General features: G+C 37.2%; 1 protein-coding gene across 2 annotated transcripts in view; it reads left to right on the top strand.

Moving 5' to 3' along the window:
• Positions 1–5,098: 5,098 nt before the first annotated feature.
• ANP32B (acidic nuclear phosphoprotein 32 family member B) overlaps positions 5,099–21,813 on the top strand; it is a 32,775-nt gene continuing 16,060 nt past the window's right edge. The window contains exons 1-3 of one of the 2 annotated variants that reach the window (XM_074281834.1): positions 5,099–5,615; positions 18,689–18,838; positions 20,892–21,014. In XM_074281834.1, the coding sequence (XP_074137935.1) occupies positions 5,568–5,615; positions 18,689–18,838; positions 20,892–21,014 (321 nt within the window). In that variant the 5' untranslated portion in view covers positions 5,099–5,567. Of the gene's footprint in view, positions 5,676–18,688; positions 18,839–20,891; positions 21,015–21,813 lie in introns of both variants that reach the window. The other variant, XM_074281833.1, reaches the window with a different exon arrangement.

Below are 21,813 nucleotides of genomic sequence, written 5' to 3' on the forward strand. Positions count from 1 at the left end.
ATCTATTCTTCCCATCTATTTTAAAATGTAAAATGTAGCAAAATGAAATGATTCTACCACATTTAGGCTTTTTTTGTTTCTACAAGCCTAAAAAAGTGTAAAAAGATAGTAGTAAATTATTTTGTATGTACAAATCATACAAAAAAAGAATACTTTGGCATTTGCCAAAACAAATAGTAGATTGTTCAAAAATAAAGATTATTTAAAAAAACAATTCAATGATACTTGTTTGATGGATTTCATAATTTTGCAGTATATTCTACCTACTTTAATAGTATACACTCCCCTTCTCCCAAATTCCACGACTGTATTTGTGAGGGAATTCTCATTACTAATGTAGAGCACATCAGGAGATAATTTAATGATTTGCTATAACCAAAAAAGTCATTCCCTGTAGATAATCTTCATTTTATGATAAGGTTTTTTTTTTTTTTATTCTGAATTTAAGTTGGTCTTTGGAAGACAGACTTCATGTCAACTATCTAGCTGAGAAGCTACAGCCTTTCTGAATCAGTAAGACTTCCCAGAGTTCACAATCCATTGTGAAAACTTCGAAAAATCCATAGTGTGATGAGGCATCAGAATAAATCTTTTGATATATTAATATAGATAAGTAGTGATTGGCAAAGAGAAAAAGACACATAACAGATGTTTCTTGTTCTTCCCAGAAGTTGATTGGGATTGATTAGTTCAGAGATGACAATGGGTAACACAAGAAAGCATACATTTTCCAGCATCTCTGAACCTCCTCTTCTTTTTTTTCTTAAGAATCTTACACTTCACTCTTCAAGCTTTTTCCAGTTCTGGATTCTTGCCTTTTTTCCTCATTGTATTAAAGTCCAACAGTTGGTACATTTTTTCAAATACTTCTGCTATCACTAGTCTCTGAAGCAACTGAGGAGAAGAATGAGAGGAAAAGTGGTTGGATGGATAAAGTGATTTCTTTAGAGTTTTTCATGAAAGAGGTTTGTTTCCCCCCCAGCTACTCCCTCTACTTTTATTAATCATATAACCATGAAATAGTCAATTGTCTATATCATATCAATGAAGTTAGCCAACAGAAAACAGAGTTCTTAAATTTAGTGTTGGACTTGATGCCAACCAAGTGTTTTAATTTTCATATTTATTTTCGATAATCATATTTCCTTCTCTTTTTCCATACTTCTAGATCATTATGGAATTGGAGCTCACATTTATGCCACCATGTGGAATCAGGTTAGCTCCAGGTAATGGAAGAGAGTTGTGTAAGTCAAGAGGGATCAAATATAACACTGCAAACTGCACTGGAAGCAGATTAAAAATGTATTTGAGAAATATTTTTTAAAACAGGTAAAAATACAATAGAACAGAGATAATGTTAATATGTTTCTAAGTTAACATGTGGCTTGTAGAGATCCTTATGTATGATTTAGTGGCCCCTATTTCTATTTGAGTTAGATACCACTGGACCAAGCAGTTGTAGGCTAAACAACTTCTAGTAAAGAGTATGAGAGGAATGTGGATATAATAAGTAAAATAATGGTCTAGGTGTCAGGAACCTCTCAGTGTTCAAACCTACTTCAGCCATTTACTAGCAGTTTGACTTCCCTACCTCCTCATCCTCAGGCAAGCCACTTAATCTCTTAGCCACAATTTCCTTATCTGTAAAGTAGATAATAATAGCACTCACCTCATGGGGTTGTTTTGAAGATCCAATAAAATAATATATATACAATTCTTTGCAAACTTTCTAGCACCAAAGTAATGTTAATTGTTATTACTGTTATTATTATCATCATATTGAAACTGTAAGGAAAACCAATGCATATTAATTAAATTATCCTCTGAGGAAACCACTTGCTTGGTGAGTGATACTTCTTGGTGACTAAATTATATACTATATCTCCTGGCTAATTAATTGATATGCTTTTCTGTAATTTACAGAAAACAAGAAAATGAGGTAGTTGTGGGTTGCTATCAAGACTGAGAATCAGGGATATCAAACCGAGGTACAATTAGCCCTAGCAATTAACTCACATACCTGTCATAAAAACAATAACTAATAATAGCTATTATTTATATAGCACTTTAAAGTTGGCAAAATATTTTATTTTCTCATTTTATCCTCACAGCAACCATGGGAGATGAGGGGCTATTATTATATTATTATATAATTATTATTATTATATTATTATATATTATATATATATATTATTATATTTTGCAGATGAAGAAACTAAAGTAGACAGCAGTTAAGTGATTTCTCTAGGTCATGCAATTAGTATCTAAATCTAGTGCTCCATCCAGTGTGCCACCTCTCTGTTCTATGTATTATATATAGTCATCCACATTATGTATTATATATGTTTTCAAAATATCTAATGTTTTACACATTATTTGTATGACTTGTTTGACAGAATCCCTGAATTTAACATGATTTTATTCAGCAATAGGGCCGTTTCCATTATCTTAATTCTATCTTAACTCACCAATATTTCATTGTCCTCCAAACGTACCATCTTCATTCCTGACTCTGATCCCTTTGCTCAAAATCTGTCTTCTACCTTCTCATTTTTATCCAAATTCTACCTGTTTTTCACTGAGATTATCTCATCTCTGGTACATCAGTTTCCCTTCCTGTTTCCTGACTCAGTTTCACTTCCTGATTCTTATGAGCTGGGAACATGTTATGCACAGGGTGTGGGTCTCTGTTAAGTTCATGTGGTTTGTAATCCTGTCTTCAAAATATTTCAGAATTTCCTTCAGACTCTGGAACTAGTTGTAAATGCAGAGAAGCAATTTGGATTTCCTTGAGAGATGCTAAACTTTAAAGTTGCTTTGCTTCTTTTGCTGTATGGGACCCAGGCCATCCAAAAGCTACTTCAGTTGGATCAGAGATTCTTGAACATGATTAGATATCTGAGTTTGAGCTTGTCTGAGAAAAGAAATGATTTTAAATAAATCAGTTGGTTTCCTTCATAATCCTATGAATTTTATTTTATATATTTGAAAACATTCTGAGGAAAGGTTAATAGTCTCCACCAGACTGCCAAAGGGGTCCCTAACCAAAAAAAAGTTAAAAACCCCTAAAGTAAATATTGCCCTCCAAAAAGACAGATTTTGTTGGATGCTGCTTCTACACAGAAATAGAAGACAGTAAAAATACCAAGCAATTCCAGAACTCCAGGCAGTTTTTTTGACTATTTAAGAAATGTTTTGTGACTATGTAAGGGCCTTTCTTGGAAGCTGAGGAGGTAGACTTTGATAGGATTATAGTATTTAGAGGGGAAGATCACTAATCCTGTATTGCAGAAATCTATCTTATCCTCTCTCTTCATAGGCACAAGTCTTACATAATCAATCAATCTAGCAAGGGAAGGGGCCTTAGAGACCTCTTTACTTGGAAGAAACAAAGTCAAGGTCACAAAATGTTTCTAGCTCTGCCTCTGCCAGTATGCAGCAGTGTGACTTTCAGTAAATCACAATTCACCAATTTGGATCAGTTTCCTCATTTGTAAAACTGGGGGAGAGGTGGGAGTAGAAGTGGTGGATCAGGTACTATTCCATCTCAATTACCTTTCAGATCTAAAACTATTGAAGTCTTCACTTTCTCTAAGTGAACTACTACTTTAACTCTTATCTCCCTCCTCTTATGGAGCTTAATAGTACTAATTGTCTGTACTATTTCATTATGCACATATAGTGCTTCTTTATATTAATTGTTTCTTGTGAGCCAAGGACTAAATCTTCAACTTCTTTTGTACATTTCTCAGTTCCTGGCACAGTGCAAAAGCAGAGTATTCAATTCATTTCACTCAATAAATGCTGTACTTGTTCAATGCATGAATGCACTCTTACCAAATGTATTTGTATTTAAACAGAATCCTCCATTTTAAATAATTGTACAGTAATTTCAGTGCCACTCCTTAAGTTAGATTACATTGAAACATAATTTCGTTATATATTTTATGTCAATTTTATTCTTTATATCACTTCCATTGTTAATGTTGAAGAAAACAAAGTGACGCTGACCTTGCACGATAAAAAGCCAATGAGCACAGTAACATGCTCCATAGAAAATTAAAATGAATCCTTAGATCGATCATAAGTATCTTCTTATTCTCAAAACGATAGCTAAAAATATTTAAATTCATCTCAAATGCTATTGATATCTATAAAATAACCGATTTTGTTTCTGGCAGATTAAAAACCAAGAAAGAGTATTTGAGAGGTTCATATAAAACCATGAGACATGCTTTGTGCTTGACTCAGGGAAGGAAGTCATTACGTTTGGCATCCTAACCACCTGTTAGAGTATCTGCTCCAGTGCCTCTTTTTTTGCGTTACACGTAGCCTGTAAAACACAGAACTTTACGCTTGTCAGTTCTGGAAAAAAAATAGCAATAACCTTGTACTATAATTTTAGTTGTAAAAGATTTAAACACACAACTCGGCTTTCACATTACATTATTGTCTGAGACAGAAAACGATTCTGAATTGTGAAATAAAACGTGGAGCCACACACACACAATCCCAAATCTGGTTTCTTTATTGAACATCCCACAACTAAAGTAAAGGAGATAACAGTACAGATTTCCCTCTCTCGCAGTCGGCTCCTTTTCTGTTACTCAGACGACGGGTGCAGCTGTTTTATTGATCTCCTCCCAGATCCGACTCATCCAGCTGGGTGAGGCAGGGAGACGAGAAAACGTAGTTCGACTTTAATATGCTTCACATTTCCAGTTCTCCCTTTGAAATTATTCCTTAAAATTTTACTAGCGTGCCACACAGACGTAGATGTCAAGTGGGGGTAGGGGCCGGCGGGCGGGGAACATGATCAATCACTTTTCCCGGTTCCCTACCAGATTCCCTAATTTTCTCCAGTGGAAAATGATTAGATCGGACGCTTAGGAGCCTGATTCTTTCCTCAGAGGTAACACATGTGTACTTACATAAGTAGGCAGTTTTAAGCTATCTCCTTAAGACTTTTAGGACACGCCACGTGGGTATATCATACAGACATACACACATGTCTATCGGTCCACCTATCCATCCTCGCCCATCCCCCGCTTCCGCCCTCCCCCGGGAACCCCTAGCATCCCCCACCCCAGGCGCGGTCGGGGCAGTGGGGAAAAGGAAGCGGAGCCCGGCTCAGCGCTTTCGGCCGAGCCGCTAACGCTCCTCCTCCTCCTCGACCCCCCTCGCGTCTCGGGCGGCCTCGTCCTTGTGTGCCCCGGGTGCCTGGCTGCGCTGCGCCGCTCCGCGGCCGCCCGCCCGCCTCTGTGCTGCCGCGTTGCCTGTTTAAGCGCGGTGCCGCTTTCGGCCGGGGGCGGCGGTAGCGAGGCCACCACAGCCGCTCTCCAGTCCCCTTTTCCCTCCATGGTTTCGCTTCGCTCTTGTGAGTAACTCGGGCTTTGGGGCTCCGCTCGCGCGTTCCTTCGGGGGGGAAGAGAAGCCGGCAGGGCCCTCCCTCTCTCCCTCAAGGACTCGCCTTTGGACAGTTCATTCTCCCGAGGACCGAGCCCCTCCTCTCCCCCCTCCTGCCCCCGGAAAGTTAGTTTGAAGAGGGGGGGCCGAGAAACGTAGACATGAAGAGGAGGATCCACCTGGAGCTGAGGAACCGGACCCCGTCGGATGTAAGCGGTGCCCCCGCCCCCGCCGGAATCCCCCTCTGCGCCCACCCTCAGGACCTGCATGTAATGGGGACCACATGGGGGGGGCGGCCGGGCTGGGGGGGGCAGGTGCTTTGGACCCCGGCGGGAGCGAGGTGCGGAGGGCGTTTTGCCCTCTTCCTCTCCCTCCCGGCCGCCGGGTGCAGGCTCGCCCGGCGGTCCGCTCAGGCTGGGGATCCGACGAGCGATTAACTCTTTCGGCGCTGCCTGGGCCCCGCCGCCCTCCCGTCCGCCCGGAGCTGGAGCCCTCGGGGGAGCGGGAGGAGGATGGGGAACAAACTTTTATCCTCCCGCCTCGCTGGCATCTTCCCGGCCGGCAGGGGTGCGAGTACCGGGCCCGGGCCGCGCTGGGTTGGGCTGGGGGAATTGTGTAACGCTGGGAGCCATGTTGGTCGCCTCTCTCCAGGATGCGGGGAGCGGAAAGCTCCGACTCGCCCCTGGGGCTCTTTGGTGGGGGGAGGTGTCGGAGAAGCCCTGGATGGGGCGAGCTACGGTGGGGAGAGGGCTGAAGCGAGTTTTGAGGCTGGGCAGGAGGGCGAGGGTAACTACCCCCACCCCCACCCCGTACATACTCCCCATTAACCCGCTGCCTCGGAGGCGGTGGGGACCGAACCACAAGTGCTGAGGGAGGGAGGAAGGCGGGGACGGACTAGGGGGAGGGGAAATCCCTCCTCCATCCCAGCGGGAGGGGGGGGCACCGGGAGGAGGGCGCGGCCCCGGGGGGAGGGGAGGAGGCGCGCGAGGGCCGCCTCTCTGGGGCTAAGTTTTTAAAAAGGGGGCTCAGTTCCCGCCATTTTTCAAGGGCTAAAAATAAAACTTTTTTTTGTCTTTCCCTTTCTCCTCCCCGTTTCTTTCCCTCTCTCTCCTCAGTTAGGCCAGAAGAGAGGAGGGGAGACTGGCGGGACGCAGGGGGAGGGGGGAGGGCAGACTTCTCACCCGCGGCGAGCCCTTGCTCCCTCCCCCGGGGGCTCGACCCCCTCCGCGCGGGCGGCGGCCGGGGCTTTCTCGGTCTTAGGTGCGCCATAGCGCGACGTCGCCATGTTGTTCGCTTCCCGTCTCCCTCCGCGGAGGCGACTCCGCCGGGGAGTCAGGCGCCGCCCGCGCATCCTCGCGGCTCTGTTCGCTTCCCCACCCTGCCCTGAGCCCCGTTCCCTCCGGACGCTTCGTGGAGGGTGCAATCCAGCCGCGATAGAGGCATCCGACGGCGGGGGCGGCGTTTGGTCCTCTGCCCTCCGCCGCCGGAGCTCTGCCTCTGCAGCTGGTGGGACCCCGCGCTGCTGCGGCCGGACTCTTCCTCCCCGCCCCCCCCAACCACCTCATTTCTTAAAAGGGCGATGTTAGCTCCACGAGTTTCCCTGGGTGAATCGCCCGGAGGATCCGAGGGGCTTGGGGTTCCATGTGGAGGGGAGATGTCATTCCGTTCTGGGAAAGGCAAAAAGGGCACGTGGTCTCCCCCTCCCTGGACTCTCAGAGGACCCTAGGCCTATCTTGAGCTTCCGGAGGCTGTGGTGTTGCCCCGCTTGGAAAGAGATAGGGTGTTTCCCTGCTTTAATTGTGGACGGCGAAGCTCCATCCTCACTTGCTGTCCCCCGCCCCCATCATAAAAGGACCGTCCTCTTTGCCGTCCTCTCTCTGTTCTCCTCTCCTTTATCCCCTCCCTCCATCTCGTCCCTCTGTCCTCCATCCCGTCCTCTCTTGGTCCCATGAGCCCCCTCCCTTTTCATCTTTCACCCCTCCATATCCACCAAGGTCTCTCCCTTGCCTGGCCCTGACCATGGAATGAGACACGCGGTTGAACCCCCTACCTTGAGCTGAATCTACTTCTTGGTGGTGGTGACTTTACAAAAGCTGCGTTATAACTTGGGGGCAGGGGTGAAATGGCAATGAATGAGGGAAAGATCTCCAAGCTAGTGAAGTTGGCAAATAATACATTCTGGTCTTTCGTAGCAGACAACTCATTTTGTATTCAAATTGTGACCTTGAGTTAAATATTTTTAATTAAGGCATAAGTTTTTTAAAGGTGTTTTTAAAAATTAATTGACCATCATGCTGCATTAGGAGTAATTGGCTCCCCCCCCCTTTTTTTGTCATGGACTCTTTGACAGTTTAGTGACACTAATAATATAATAGGAATATAGCGCTTTAAAGTTTGCTTTTACATTATGTCACATATCGCTGTTCCTCCAGCAAGATACTGCATCTTCCTAACTCAGGGCGTTTTGCTTAGCTCTGCCTGTTCCTGGAATGCTCCTAATTTCCGCCTTCTGGCTTCCCTGACTTCTTTCAAAACCCAGCTAAAATTCCACCTGCTATAGCCCTTTCTCAGTTCTTAGTTCTAGTGCCTTGATTACACAGAGCACAGTGTCCAGTATATAGTAAAGGTTTAATTAATCCTATTATTGCCCAGCATGTGTGAGTAATACCTGTGCATATGTGTATATCTCATTATATGTATGTATCTTTTGATTGTCACAAGCTGGAATATGGTATATCTGTTGTTTTCCTTATATGTGTATTATTATGTGTACATTATGGACCCCTCAGAATAATGATTTAAATGCATAAAATAAAATGTTTAGAATTACAAAGGAAACCAGTTAAGAACTTCTTATACAGACCATTAAAGAATTGCCATTTCATTACTTAGGACTTAAAGAAAGTAAACTTTTAAAAATTCTTTTTTGCCTTCCAAGTTAGGTTCTTATAGCCTTTTGTTTCTTCTCTCCTCTCCTCCCTTCCCCCCCCAGGCTTGTGGGCCATTTCTCAGAACAATGTATAAAATAAAATATACAACATTACCAAGGAAATCAATGATATTGAATTAGTTACATGTATATATTTTAAAAATATGTAACATTTTAATGTGCAAGGATCCTAAGCCTGACCTAGACTCTTAAAGACTTCCAGCTTCATTTTCATACACCACTACCTGCACAACTAAAAAAAATAGTTGGGTTAGGTATGTGTTTTCTCACCAGTTCTCACTGAAAAGTGGAAACTAATGGGACCTAGAGATCTCACCAAGACTTTTAAAAATAGTTTTAAATTACCTTTAGCAATTTGGCCAATAATAAAACCCTAAAAGAAGGAGAGTAGGTCATAGCATTTATTGACAATCAAAGTTTCTTTTAGGGAGATAATATACAAGTTAAGTGCTCTCTGAAAGATCTCAGAGTTGACTTGGGAGTTACTTATTCCAGGAATGATATCTAAGCACTTACAGGCTGACCACCTACTGGTAAACAGTAGAAGTAGGTAGGTAGGTGGCCTAGTGAATAAAGTGAACTTGGAGTGAGGAAAACCTTAGTTTAAATCTTGTCTCAGACATTTGCTAGCTTCACGATCCTATGGACAAGTCACTTAACATTAACTCTCTTCTGAGGAGTGAAGGCTGGAAATAAGAAAAGATCATAGATAGGGGAATTTATTTTCTCCATTATTTGACTTGTCTGGGTTTCAAATTGATGGCAAAACAGTATAAAATAGGAATTATGTTAATTAGTGCAAACAAATTATGCTAAAACAATATTCATTCTTATTTAAGGATCTAAAGTGAAAATAGGGCTACTTCACTGGGCTGATGGTAGAAAAATAGGCAAGAATTAATTAATTGCCAGCTCCAGCTCATTTTCATAATGAAAAGCTTACTGACTGTTTAATACTCCTTTAAAGTGGAACAGTTTAGGTGAGTCAGGATCAATCATTAGCCTTTGGTGTGGACAATAAGTGAATATTAAATTACTCATATTTGAGCATAGTGTTAGTTACATCTATATAACTTGAAAAATGTTATTTGAGGATTTTGTAGTATTTTGTATATGATGTAGGAGAAACATCTATGAATTGAGGAAAAACATCAGAACTCATGTTCAGATGAGTATTTTCCTTCAGAAGCAACTGTCTTAGAAAACTATATACATTAAGTATGATGCAGATGTAAAAACATTTTCTTAAGAATTCTTTTGGAATTTAACCTTTGGACTCAGTTCAGGAGGCAATCAGTCCCATTATTTTATTGTCTTGCCTTTTGTTTAAAGGATAATCAGACCTGATTGAATAATGTTGGTGGTACCAAAAATAAGGCTCCACTCCAGGCCCCTTTAAAGCCTCCTTCACATAAGGAGAAGCCTGCTGCTACAGTAAGCTAAAATGTTGCATCTGGAGTCAGACCTAAATTTGGACTTAAGCTCCTGCATTGCTGGCATCTAGGTGGCAAAATTGATGGAGCTCCTGACCAAGTCACTTAATCTAATCCTGTTTGCTTCAGTTTCCTGTAAAAATCTGTAAAAATAAACTGGTTAAGGAAATGGCAAACCTTTCCAGTATGTTTGCCAAGAAAACCCTAAATGAGGTCATAGGAGAGTCAGACATGACTGAAAATAGCTGAACAATAATTGAACTTGATTTGGTGAGAATTCCTCTTTAGGTATTAGTTTTCTCATATTAAAAAGGAGAGAGTTGGACTTGGTGACCTCTGAGATCTCCTCTCTAAATCTGATCCTAAAAGCTTCAGTCTCTGGAGCAAAGCCTGTAGATGTATAAAGCGGTTACATTTTGACCAGTAATATAATAGAAAAATTAGGATAATTATTTGGATACCTCAGATTTCAAAAGTGGCTTTTGCCTCATTTTTACAATGCAGGAGCTACTTTTTATATAATGTCTTTCCTGATGCCTCATTTCCTTATATTAATTATTTTTGGTTATTCTTTATATGCTTTGTATTCCTTAAATCCATGTTATATGCTTCAGAAGAGCTTGAAGTCAAGGCCTGTTGGTTCCCTCTTTGATTTCACAGAGCCTCTCCCATTGATATCCCCATAGCATATACCTAAAAAAAAAAATCTTTGTTGAATTTAATTTATTGAATTCAGACTATCCACTTATATCCAGTATCCACCTGAACAAAAAGGTAGAATAGGCTTTAATTTAGGAGCTAAACTTAGGAGTTCTTTATCCAGAGAAACATTGGAAGGACATTACTGTCAAAGATAACTTTGCATATCACCAAGCCCTTTAGCTTACAATTAAATGTATATTTTGTGTAATAGATGCCCATATAATTAAATTGCATATTAGCTGTTTGTGTAAAGTCTTGTCTTTACTTTTCTAAGTAGGTGGGGCAATAAAATAATTAACTATTAGGAAGGTTTTGTTAAAGAAGTAGGATTTTTAGCATTTTTAAGAGATAGTCTTGCTACAGCAGTTTAGGTATATTTTTTCACTTAAATTTTATTTTATTTTTAATTAATACAAATTTCCTCTCTCACTCCTCCCTTACCACTGAAAACAGTGAAAAACAATGCAGTTTCAACAAACATGCACAGATAAGTAAAGCAAATTCCCCCATTGGCTCTGTCCAAAAATTTATTTCTCATTTTGCATTTTGAGTCCAACATTTCTTTGTCATGAGAATGAAATTGTGCTTCATTTTTGGTCCTCTGGAATCATGATTTGTCATTGTGGTGATCAAACTAACAAATTTGTCTTCACATTTCATAGCTCTGTGACTGGGTAAGTCATTTAACTTTTGTTTGCTTTCATTTTCTCAAGTGTAAAATGGGGGATAATAGCATCCACCTCTATATATATGTATGTATATATTAATTGCTTGGTACAGTGCTTAGCACTTAGTAGGCATTATAGAAATAGATATTCCCTTTCTTTCCTCTTCCCATTGTCACATACTTCATGAAGAGCGGAAGCAAAGTCCTAACCTCTCATTCATTAATTCTAAATCCAGCAATTCATTACACTGCACTACAGTGCTATTCTAGTAAAATTATAAAATCATAAAATGGAATTTTAAAGTAAAAAGGCAATGAATTAAAACAAGCCTCCTGAATACCATCTGTTCTTTATAGAAGAAAGTACACTAAATTTGGAATAAGATTTGCCTGTCCCTTATTAAGACCTTGGGCAATTCAATTAATCTTTCTGACTTTCACTTTATTTATAAAATGAAAGGGTAGTAGTGTTAGATGACTCTTTGATTACTTCCAACTGTATATCTCTAATCCTAGAAATAAAAACTGAGAATTATTGTGAAGTATCTATACATTTTAATTATTCCAAGTTTTGAAATATTTTTTGATAGCAAAAAAAACAATTAAACAAGAAAGCCATGCTTCTCACAAGTGGTTTGTGATATTGGGAATAAAATTTATCTGAATATTTAGTTTTTGTTTTTAATCAGACATATATTTGGCATTGACTTTTTTGTGGCCGGTCTTTTTTGTGTAACACTTCAATTATTGATAGTAGTGTATTTGTAATTTTTAATGCTTTTATGGTCATAGTCTCAAATCTAAAGCTAGAAGGAACGTCCTCAGACCAGCCACTACAACTCTCTTATTTAATAGATGAGGAAACTGAGACCCAGGGAACTTAAATGAGTTGCAAATGGTTATACAAGTAGTGAGGAGCAAAAGTAGAATTTGAACTCGGCTCCTCTAACTTCCAAGTTAGTATTCTTTTGTTGTATTACAAGATAGATAAGGTGTTCCTTCTCCCTTTTGTTGGGCACCTAGATTCTTTCTAGTTTCATTTTTATAAACAATGTTATAATAAATATCATTGTATAAATTGCTTTGCTCCCTTTTGAGGTTACTTTCTTAGAGATACTTTATGTCCAAATGAAATTATTCAGAATCACAAGATTTTTAAAAGATGCAAGGAACTTCAAAAGCCATCTAATTCAGCTTCTACCCAAAAGACAGTAATGTACTTTACCAGTGACTCTGGCTTGAAGACAAAGTGCCCTCCCATAAGGGGGGGGGGACCCAATCTCTCCCAGGGCATCCTATTTTACTTCATGACAGGTTTCCTGTTAGAAATTTTGGCAGTATCAAGCCTAAAAGCACAACTTCCACTCATTTTCATGCTTTTGTCCCTTGAAGCCAATGGGACAAAATCCCTTTCCCCCTACCCTCGCCCCCCACAACAGCCCTTTAAATACTGGACAAACAGGTATCATTCATTTTCTTTTCTCTAAGCTAAGCATATTTAATTCTTTCAGAATGCTGCCTGCTATTTGCTCCCTATGTAACCCTGGACAACTTGACCTTGTCAGCCTCAATTTTCTCATCTACAAAATGATAACAAATAAGGATCAAATGAGATAATGTGTGTAAGGGGCTTTGCAAACCATAAATGAATAAATATATCACACATGTAGACAATCACATGTATGTGTATCTATCTAGCTAGTTATGTCTGTTTCTACATATAAAATATCAGCTATTATTATGTGACCCTCACCATTCTTATAAGCCTTATATGTTATTGAGATTATTAGTGTCCTCCTTAAATTGTAGTGAATGCCCAGTCCACTTGTGAATATTTCAGTTATATTCCTATGGAGGCAGAGTACAAAAGGAACATCATCCCCTTCTTCCCTGAAATTAATGCAGCCCAGGGTCACATTATTTCTTTTGTCTGCCATATCACATTGCTGACTCATATTGGGTTTTTACTTCAGTCCACCAGAACCCTAGTTTTTTTCAGATAAACTGCTATGTAATTATACCTCCCTCATCTTGAATTGAGTATGAAGGATCTTTACTATATAATACCAAATTACTCTCCAGAAAGGTTAAACAATTGAAGTGCTAACTGGACTATCTACCTGTTTCTCCCAGGAAATTGAAATTGTTTTTATCACTTTAATTTTAGCTTGTATGATAAATATATAATATGTGAGTGTGTATGTGTATATATCTATCAAGTTATTTTAATTAGCACTTCTGAAAATTGCTGATGATGACTATACATTTTTATATGATACTGTGTTGTCACTTTCTTGGTATATAAACCATCTGTGACATGTTTTTATCTCTTGTTTGCTGGTACCTTTTCTTTTTTGTTTCTAAAATATTTAATAACCAATGGATTCCTGTATCTAGTTTGATAGTTTAGTGAATTCTTGATGACATTTTATTTTTATCAGTACCAATGCAAATTTAAAAAGCTATCATTTGTAGAACATGTTACAAATATTAAAATCTCATTTTATCCTCACAACAACCCTAGAAGATAAATGCTATTATTATCATTTTATAGACATGAAAACTGAGAATATATGTCTAGGGGCATATAACAAGAAAGTGTCTGGGATCATATCCTGACCCCAGGTCCAGCACTCTTATCTACTGAACTACCTAATTTCCTCTAAATTCTTCTGTGTTTCTCATCCTGTTCAACTCTTGTTCCTACTCTTAAATGCTATATAAAGGCCTTCCTTTTTTTTCTTTCTTTCTTTTCTTTCTTTTTTTTTTTTTTTTTTTTTTTTTTTTTTTAGCAACTATATTGTTGTTCATCTTTCATTTTTCAAAGAGGAACATTGACATAACAGGTGATAATTTGACTTGTGGATGAATTGGATTTAAATGAGACAAAGTTACACAAAGTCATCTGCCTCACTTTCTGCCTGAGTCATCAAGCCCTGTGGCTGACAACTGGCAATGACCTGGGATGCAGTAGATGAGCACTGCCTAGCCCCTGTTTTGGCCACTTCTCATCTGCTCATTCCAGTGGGGGAAGTCTTCACATGCTTGGGGTAGAAATTCCCCTAACTCACCAATGGGTTTGAAGCCTGTCAGTTTCCCCCAATCTGCTTTAGCAGGTCTACCAAGACGGTTTTATAGAGGTATAGGTGTTTCACGTGCTACAATTTCTTGGAGCCACAGGTGAGAGTTGGGTGAAAGTGGACCTCAAATGTAGATAAACAGCCCTGAAAAAGGCTCAGCAAGTCCTCACACAGAGTTTCAGGTCCTCCTGAACACTTCATATAGCCCAACAACTTGTTAACATTTTTAAGAGAAATGATTAGTATGTACTTCATTAAATTTGAAGCATAAACTATGTGGAGGAAATAGGTGAAATTAATCTAGAAAAGTGTACTGGAGCAATTTTAGAGGGCTTTGAATGCCAGACTCAGGAGTCTTATATAATATGTATTAAGAAACCATTGAAGGTTTTAAAACAGAGAAGTGAATTGATCAGGTCCATGCATCAGGAAATTATTCCTCATAGCAATGTAGAGATTATTTAAAAGACTATAATGAGGATCTGAAGAAATGCAAAGGAATTATTGTAGATTTTGAAAGGAATGGTAATGTTTGTCTTTTGCCATTAAATATTTTTTTTGTGTGGCTGTAATTGTGTTTTTGTGACCCAAGTGTGGGTGTTTGCTTAGGATCTGTATTTATGTGACCATTCTCTTTGTGTCAGCCTTGTGACTCCATGCTTATTTGTGCCCCAGAGCTTTAGCAAAACTTCTTTGAAACAGGAAGTCCTTTGTAATCTCTTTAAGCAAAAAAGGAAATAGCAATGGGGCCCTTCACTGATTTTAGTACCTTCCTCTTACTCTGTTTCTCTACTTTCCTTTAGAAGCTTCAAAATCCTGATTAACTGTAGTATTATTAGCATGTATTAAATAGTATTAAATAGAGGTCCACTTTCATCTTTCTAGTTATAAAAAGTTGAATCCATAGAGATTTTATAGCCCTCAAAGGAGCCAATTCTTATTTTTTATTCTGCATCTTCCACTTGGCTCTTCTCACCCACCCACCCCCACTCACTCATGCCTTGAGGTAAAAAGTGTTTTTTTTCTGTTATTGTGCTCAAAACTTTCACTTAACTTTTTCCCCTAGCATAGATAAATTTTTTTTTAAATGAATTTAAATTTAAATTAACACTTGGGAGATTTTTCGATTCCAAAATAATTTTAAAAATAAAACCATCAATAATATCTGATGTCTACATTTGCTTAACAATTTTAAGGAAAACATTAGAATGAAATTTAAATATAAGTAGGTACAAATGGAAACCTTGCTTTAAAAACTTCAACTATTGCCAGTCACTATGTTATTTGAACCTGGCCTAAATAGATTGATTATTGCTTGTTTTAGAGTCCTAGACTTTCTAAGCTTTTTAAAATCTGTATTTCTTACTTTAGAGTGTAATTGGCATAGTACTCAGTATAAAAACTTGTCCCTTTGATTATTGACTCATTTGCTATACTTATTAGATGCTATACTTATTAAAATTTAGGTTATAGAAAGCTGTTACGAATAATTATGAATATAATATATAAGAGAATCTGAATCCCAAGTGCTTTTTAACAGATTGGAATAATGTGGTAAAGAGCAGTAAAAAGTCTAGCAGAATAATAGATCTGGAAAAAAATTTTAGAGGCCAGATAAACTAACCTCCTTATTTTAAGGAAACTGAAAATGGGGGCTTAAATGATTTCACAGAGGAAGTCTTCTGCTTCTTCAAAAAATAAAAATCAACTACATATATAAAAAATTGGGTAAGATGCGTTATCAAATTTTAACAATTCTGTGGGATAAAAAACTAGGGCTTCTCAAGTGAATATTGAGTAAAAGTCAGGGATATAAGGCTGCACTATTAGAAATAATTAGTATCAGGTGGTCTTTGTATCAAAGTCTCTTGACTTCAAATGGATCTTAGGAAGAAGATAGGATCCCAGCTGTGGGGAACCTGGGATACAGATTCATTCATCACTTCCAAATTGTTTTTAGTGTTTTATGTGTTTCAAACCTCAGTCAACACAACAGCATGTCCCAGCACCCATGATACCCCTGGAGAGCACATATAGCACAGAGAGAGCAGACGGACACATGGGGAAAAGCAACCTTGCAATATATAAACCTCTTAGCAACATTTATTTGTTACAACAAGGCTCCATCTGTGCCTTTGTTCTTTGTTCAGCACCATAAAGTTTTGCATAAGCAGTATTGTGAAAAGTAGTCTCAAAACACCAGAAGTGAACCTCTACTTTCCCCTGATTTTATGAGTGGTTGCAAGTAGTACCAACTTAAAAGATAAGCTAGCTTACTAGCTGTTCTAACTCTTAATAATTGTAGGATTGACATTTGTGACCATAGAGAGGAAGGAAAATAAGAACCTATAGATGTTACAGGGCACCAGATCTTACCTAAATAGAAAGTAAAAATTTTAAAGTTACCTGAAAATGAAATAGATTGGCTAGTGAAATTCTTTGATTTTGAAATCAGTAGTCTAAACATACTAACATCCTAGATCAAAGTCTCCAAATTTATTGAAATATGTAGTCATGACCACGTTTTCATAAGGTTGCAATAATTTGCTTATTTGGTTCATATTATTCATTAAATCATAGGTATCTTGAAAATCCATTACTTCTAGGTGCCTTTCAGGCCTTTATTATAATAAGAGTAATTTACATTTGTATAGTAATCTGTAGCCCTAAAAAGTATTTTCACATTTAATCTTAATAAATCTGGGAGGTAGGCAGAATAGATGTTATCCATTCTTGAGAGTTGAGGAAATGGAGCCTGAAAATGATAAGGTTACATAGCTAATAGAATTGGGATTTGATTTTTCATTAATTGTGGTTATCCATGATTTATAGCCTTATACCATCACTTGAAGAATATTGTTATTAGATGGATTTTTGTATCAGGGAGCCACTTGAGATTGTTGAAATCTATATGATTTCCTAAATGTAATCTTCCCTCTGCTTCTTTATTGTGGGCATAGCTCATTATCCATGTGCCATATCTAGCTGTCTGTCTTTTCTATGAGTATACTCAACCTATCTTAACTTGTACAAAACACATTCTTTATCTGTTTGTATATTTCTTTTGAGTGGTCGTGAGTCTCATTGAGGAGGCTCTATAGCCTCCTCTGGTATCTGATACATTTAGCACATCTATCAAGTAATATCACATTTATCAAGAAATCTTTATATGATTATAACACATATGTATGAATCTGAGAGATACCTAGTTGAAAGAAAGTCTTTAAGATACCCTTTTGTTTTACCAAGTTAAACACTTTTGGGGGGGGTTATCAATGAACAGTAAATTTAGTAAGATCTTTGCACCTTTTAGGCAGTCATGTAAACTGAGAAAATGCCTTACAATAGAAAAATCTACAAAGCCTTGACTCAACTGTTCTTGCATTTTTGTTTAAGTATAGCTGTGATTAATGTGAAAGTCACTCTGGAGAAGAATTTATACAAATGAGAAGTAGGTGTATAGGTCACTTTTTGTTGAAGTCCTCTAGATCCTTCCTCTTATTTTAATAATATCACTTTCTCTATTTGGTATTTCCTTCTTTGAAATATGCTGAAAATTGATCACTTAGTGCTTTGAAAATTATGATGATGATGAGAATCAAACACCATGAAAATGCCAGTAATTCTGTTCCTTTTTGCATCTATTTGTTGTCCTCCTTCCAGCTTAATTTTTGTATTGAGATGATTTGGTATAATTGGATCTGGGATAACTCTGTGAAGTGATACTCATAATCTTTTACCGTCTTCTTCAATAATGGTTTGTAAATTAATTTTGAACTAGCATTGGGCTTAATATATGTCTTACTTGGCAAGATCATATATTTGTTCACAGTTTCTAAACTCATTTGGCATTATTTTAGTAATGGATACTATATTACTTAAGTGAATATAGAAATTAAATCATATGTTCTTTTTTCCATGATGAAAGAATCTTGAAGAAACTGAAAATAGGCCTATGTAAGTGTAAAACCTCTCTTTGACCACAAAATTTAAAATTCTAAGCTTAGGCTTCATGATCTTGGTATTGAAGGGAGGGAGAAAAACACAAAACATCTTTTCTTTCCATGACCACCTTCTCTGAAGTAATGATTTCCCTCTCAATATGGATATTGGCATTTTTCCCCTCTTCATATTACTTCATCTAGGAATAAGTTTGAAAAAAGTTTAAAAGGTTGAAGGAGATAAGACTTCCCTCATTTTTTCATTGACTAAAAATATATTTTCTGCTTTGGAAAGTATAAAATACACCCCTTTTAGTACATGTATTTTATAGGGTAATACCCCCATCTTGTGGCTTATTAGGATATTGTCACTAAAGACATTGTCATGTTGCATTTATACAACAGTTTACTTTGTTGAAAAGATTTTCTGGCAAGGCATTTTGGAGAAAAGTGGGATCTGAAACTGTGTTTATTGTAAAATTATCTTTTCCCCCCCTTCTTCTCTATAGGTAAAAGAACTTGTCCTGGACAATTGTAGGTCAGATGATGGCAAAATTGAGGGTTTAACAGCTGCATTTGTGAATTTAGAGTTCCTCAGCTTAATAAATGTTGGATTGTCTACAGTTTCAAATCTCCCTGAACTACCTAAGCTGAAAAAGGTAAGCATTTATCCTTTCATTCAAAGAATGAAGTTGAGATTTCCCAATGAGGATTTACATGATGTGTTCAATAAATTATGTTCCAGCTGTAGCATGACAAAATATTAGTCAAAATCTGCCTTGGAGATTATTCCACCCTCTCATTTTATAGATGAGGAAATAGAATCAGATTGAACAACTTGACTAGTAGTTGAACTTTTAATATTTTCATATTGAAATCATTTTTCTACAATTGCCAATAGTTTGCTTTTAGGTCATTTAATTTGTTGGGAAATTTTTTACCCCATTTCATTTTCTATGAGATTGAAACTATCTAAGAATATAGCTTGATTGCTATATTTTACCCCAAATTTTCATCTAGGCTTAAATTAACTTTAAAATATATTAAATAGGTTGTTGTCATCTAAAAAGTAAAGAATGCCTGGGAAGAATGCATTATTAATTATGGCTTACAAGTGCTTACTATTGTAAGGGAAAATATAGGGTTAGATAATGTCTTTTAATTTCTCATAACTTTCTCAAAGTTACAGAACATTGCTATTTATGGAAATAGATAATTACTTGGGATTACTTTATTTTCTTGTGAATAGGTAAACATTAAGTGAAAGTAATAGTTCATTAATTCAAACTCTAAAACTTGGAATCTTTAGAAATTCTGGGGCAGTTCTAATTCTTAGTAAGAAGTTGGTTTAAGTAAAAAGGTAAATTTTTATTGCAAAAATACTGTATAAAAAGGCTTCTGTGTTTTTTTTTTTTTTTTTTTTAATGTTTCAACAGATGGCCTATAGTTAAAGTTCATTTGGTTTTACAATAAATTCTCTACAATGAAAAATAATCTACAACCAATGCTTTTCTGAGTTTTTGGAATAGACTGTAGATCACATGTAGTTCTTTTCTTATTTGTGTGCTTCATGTTTGATTTTTTTTCCCCATCTCTCTAGCTAGACAGCTTGGTGGCAAAGTAGATAGTATTGTGCCTTAAATCAGGAAGGCTCATTTTCCTGAGTTCAAATCTGGCCTCAGATACTTACTAGCTGTGTGACCCTGAAGAAGTCACTTAACCCCTGTTTGCCTCAGTTTCCTCATCTGTATAACCACTCCAGTGTCTCTTCCAAGAAAAACACTAAATGTGATCACAAAGAGTTGGATACAAATGAAAATGAGCAAAAATCAATATGAAAATAATTGGAGTTTAGAAAGATCTGGGTTCTGCTCCTGCTTCTGTCACATGTTGTGAGCAAGTCATCTCAACTCTCAGAACTCAAGCAAGTAATTCAGATCCTATTCAACTTGGGTTTCATGAGCTTTTAAAATAAATAGATATAGCTATAGTTAACTTTATTTCAATAGAATTGATTTCTTTTATAAATTTACGTATTTTATTGTGTGCATTTTAAAATGTTATTCTCTCATAGACTTCTCTATAGACTATCAAAGTAACCTATGACACTCAAAAAAGAATAAGAGCCCTCATTCTAAAACTCTAAATCATGGAGAAAGGACTGAGCTACATCTTTGATGTAAGGAATTTCCCATCAATACAACCCTCTCCCATCCCACCCTTTAAAAAACGAAAAAACTATATAAGAAGAATTTTTGAAGGTTTGAATATATTAGCCGAAATGGTTCACAAACTGAAAAAAATCCATTACTATTTTTAAAGGGGTTGTTTTAAGTTATGGTAAGGTTCAGAATAAGGAGTTCTAGGAGCACTGACTATTCTCATGTGAAGTAGAAAAATATTACAATATATGTTATAAATAATATAAAGTGCATATATTTTTGAATTTTAAATATTATAACATGTTATAATCAACATAAGACAAAATAATGTTTATTTTTTCTTCCTTTTTTAACTAAAACTGATTTTGTATACTCATTATGATGGCATTTATAGGGCAAAGCTTATAGCTTAGCTTTAGTTACATGTATTGTAACTTCAGAAATAAGTTTCATTTGACTTTGACATATATTTAGAAATTTTCTTATTTGATACATACATAGAATGGCTATATTTCATTAGAGTTAATACTCCTTCACCTTTCTTTTCCAGCTTGAACTCAGTGACAATAGAATTTATGGAGGTCTGGATGTTTTAGCAGAAAAACTTCCTAATCTCACGCATCTAAACCTAAGTGGAAACAAACTGAAAGATATCAGCACCTTGGAACCTTTGGTAAGTAATGAACAATTTGGAAAAAAGGATTTGTTTACTATTTAAAATTCAGTTTTTAAGGCCTAACATTTTACAACTAGAAAAGCTTTTAATAATTTATTTTATTCACAAGAAATAAACTACTAATTTTTATTTACAAAATGTTAGTATTTCACATATTTAGATTATTATTAAAGCTCAAAATTCTTTAAGTTTTTTGTTTTGGACTTTGGTCTTCCTGAGCCAGACATTTTGCTGAAAGGTATCTGGTTTCCCATTTTGAAAGGAATAGATATTATGTGATTAATTACATGAAATAATCCAAAGGTATAGGCAAAATTTATTTCCGTTAACTAAATCACAGTCTTATGCTGTTCATGTTACCATATTTACTATATTGAATAATAAACTGCCCTGTAATTTTACATTTTACTAATAGATATTACCACATAGCAAAGAAATCCCAAGGTTTATATTATGAGAAACAATTTTTGACACTTCAAAAAAAGAAGGGGTTTTGAGCGAACCATCATACAAAACTAATGAAGTGAATAGAAGCAGAACAATTTACAAAATAACAACAGTATTGTAAAAACAGACAAGTTTGTAGGATTTGAAACATCTCTGATCAATGCAATGACCATCCCAATTCCAGAGGAGCAGTGATGAAGGACCTCCTGACCAAGAGGTGAAGAATGGTTTTGGACAGTTTTGGATATGGCCAGTGCAGGGATTCATTTTGCTTGACCATACATATTTGTTACAAGAGCTCTTCTTTTTTTTTTTTTTTTTTTTTTTTCATTGGGTATAGGGGGTGGAA

The sequence above is a fragment of the Sminthopsis crassicaudata genome, chromosome 1 (genome assembly GCF_048593235.1).
Source record: "Sminthopsis crassicaudata isolate SCR6 chromosome 1, ASM4859323v1, whole genome shotgun sequence".
In the NCBI taxonomy this organism is placed as follows: domain Eukaryota; kingdom Metazoa; phylum Chordata; class Mammalia; order Dasyuromorphia; family Dasyuridae; genus Sminthopsis; species Sminthopsis crassicaudata.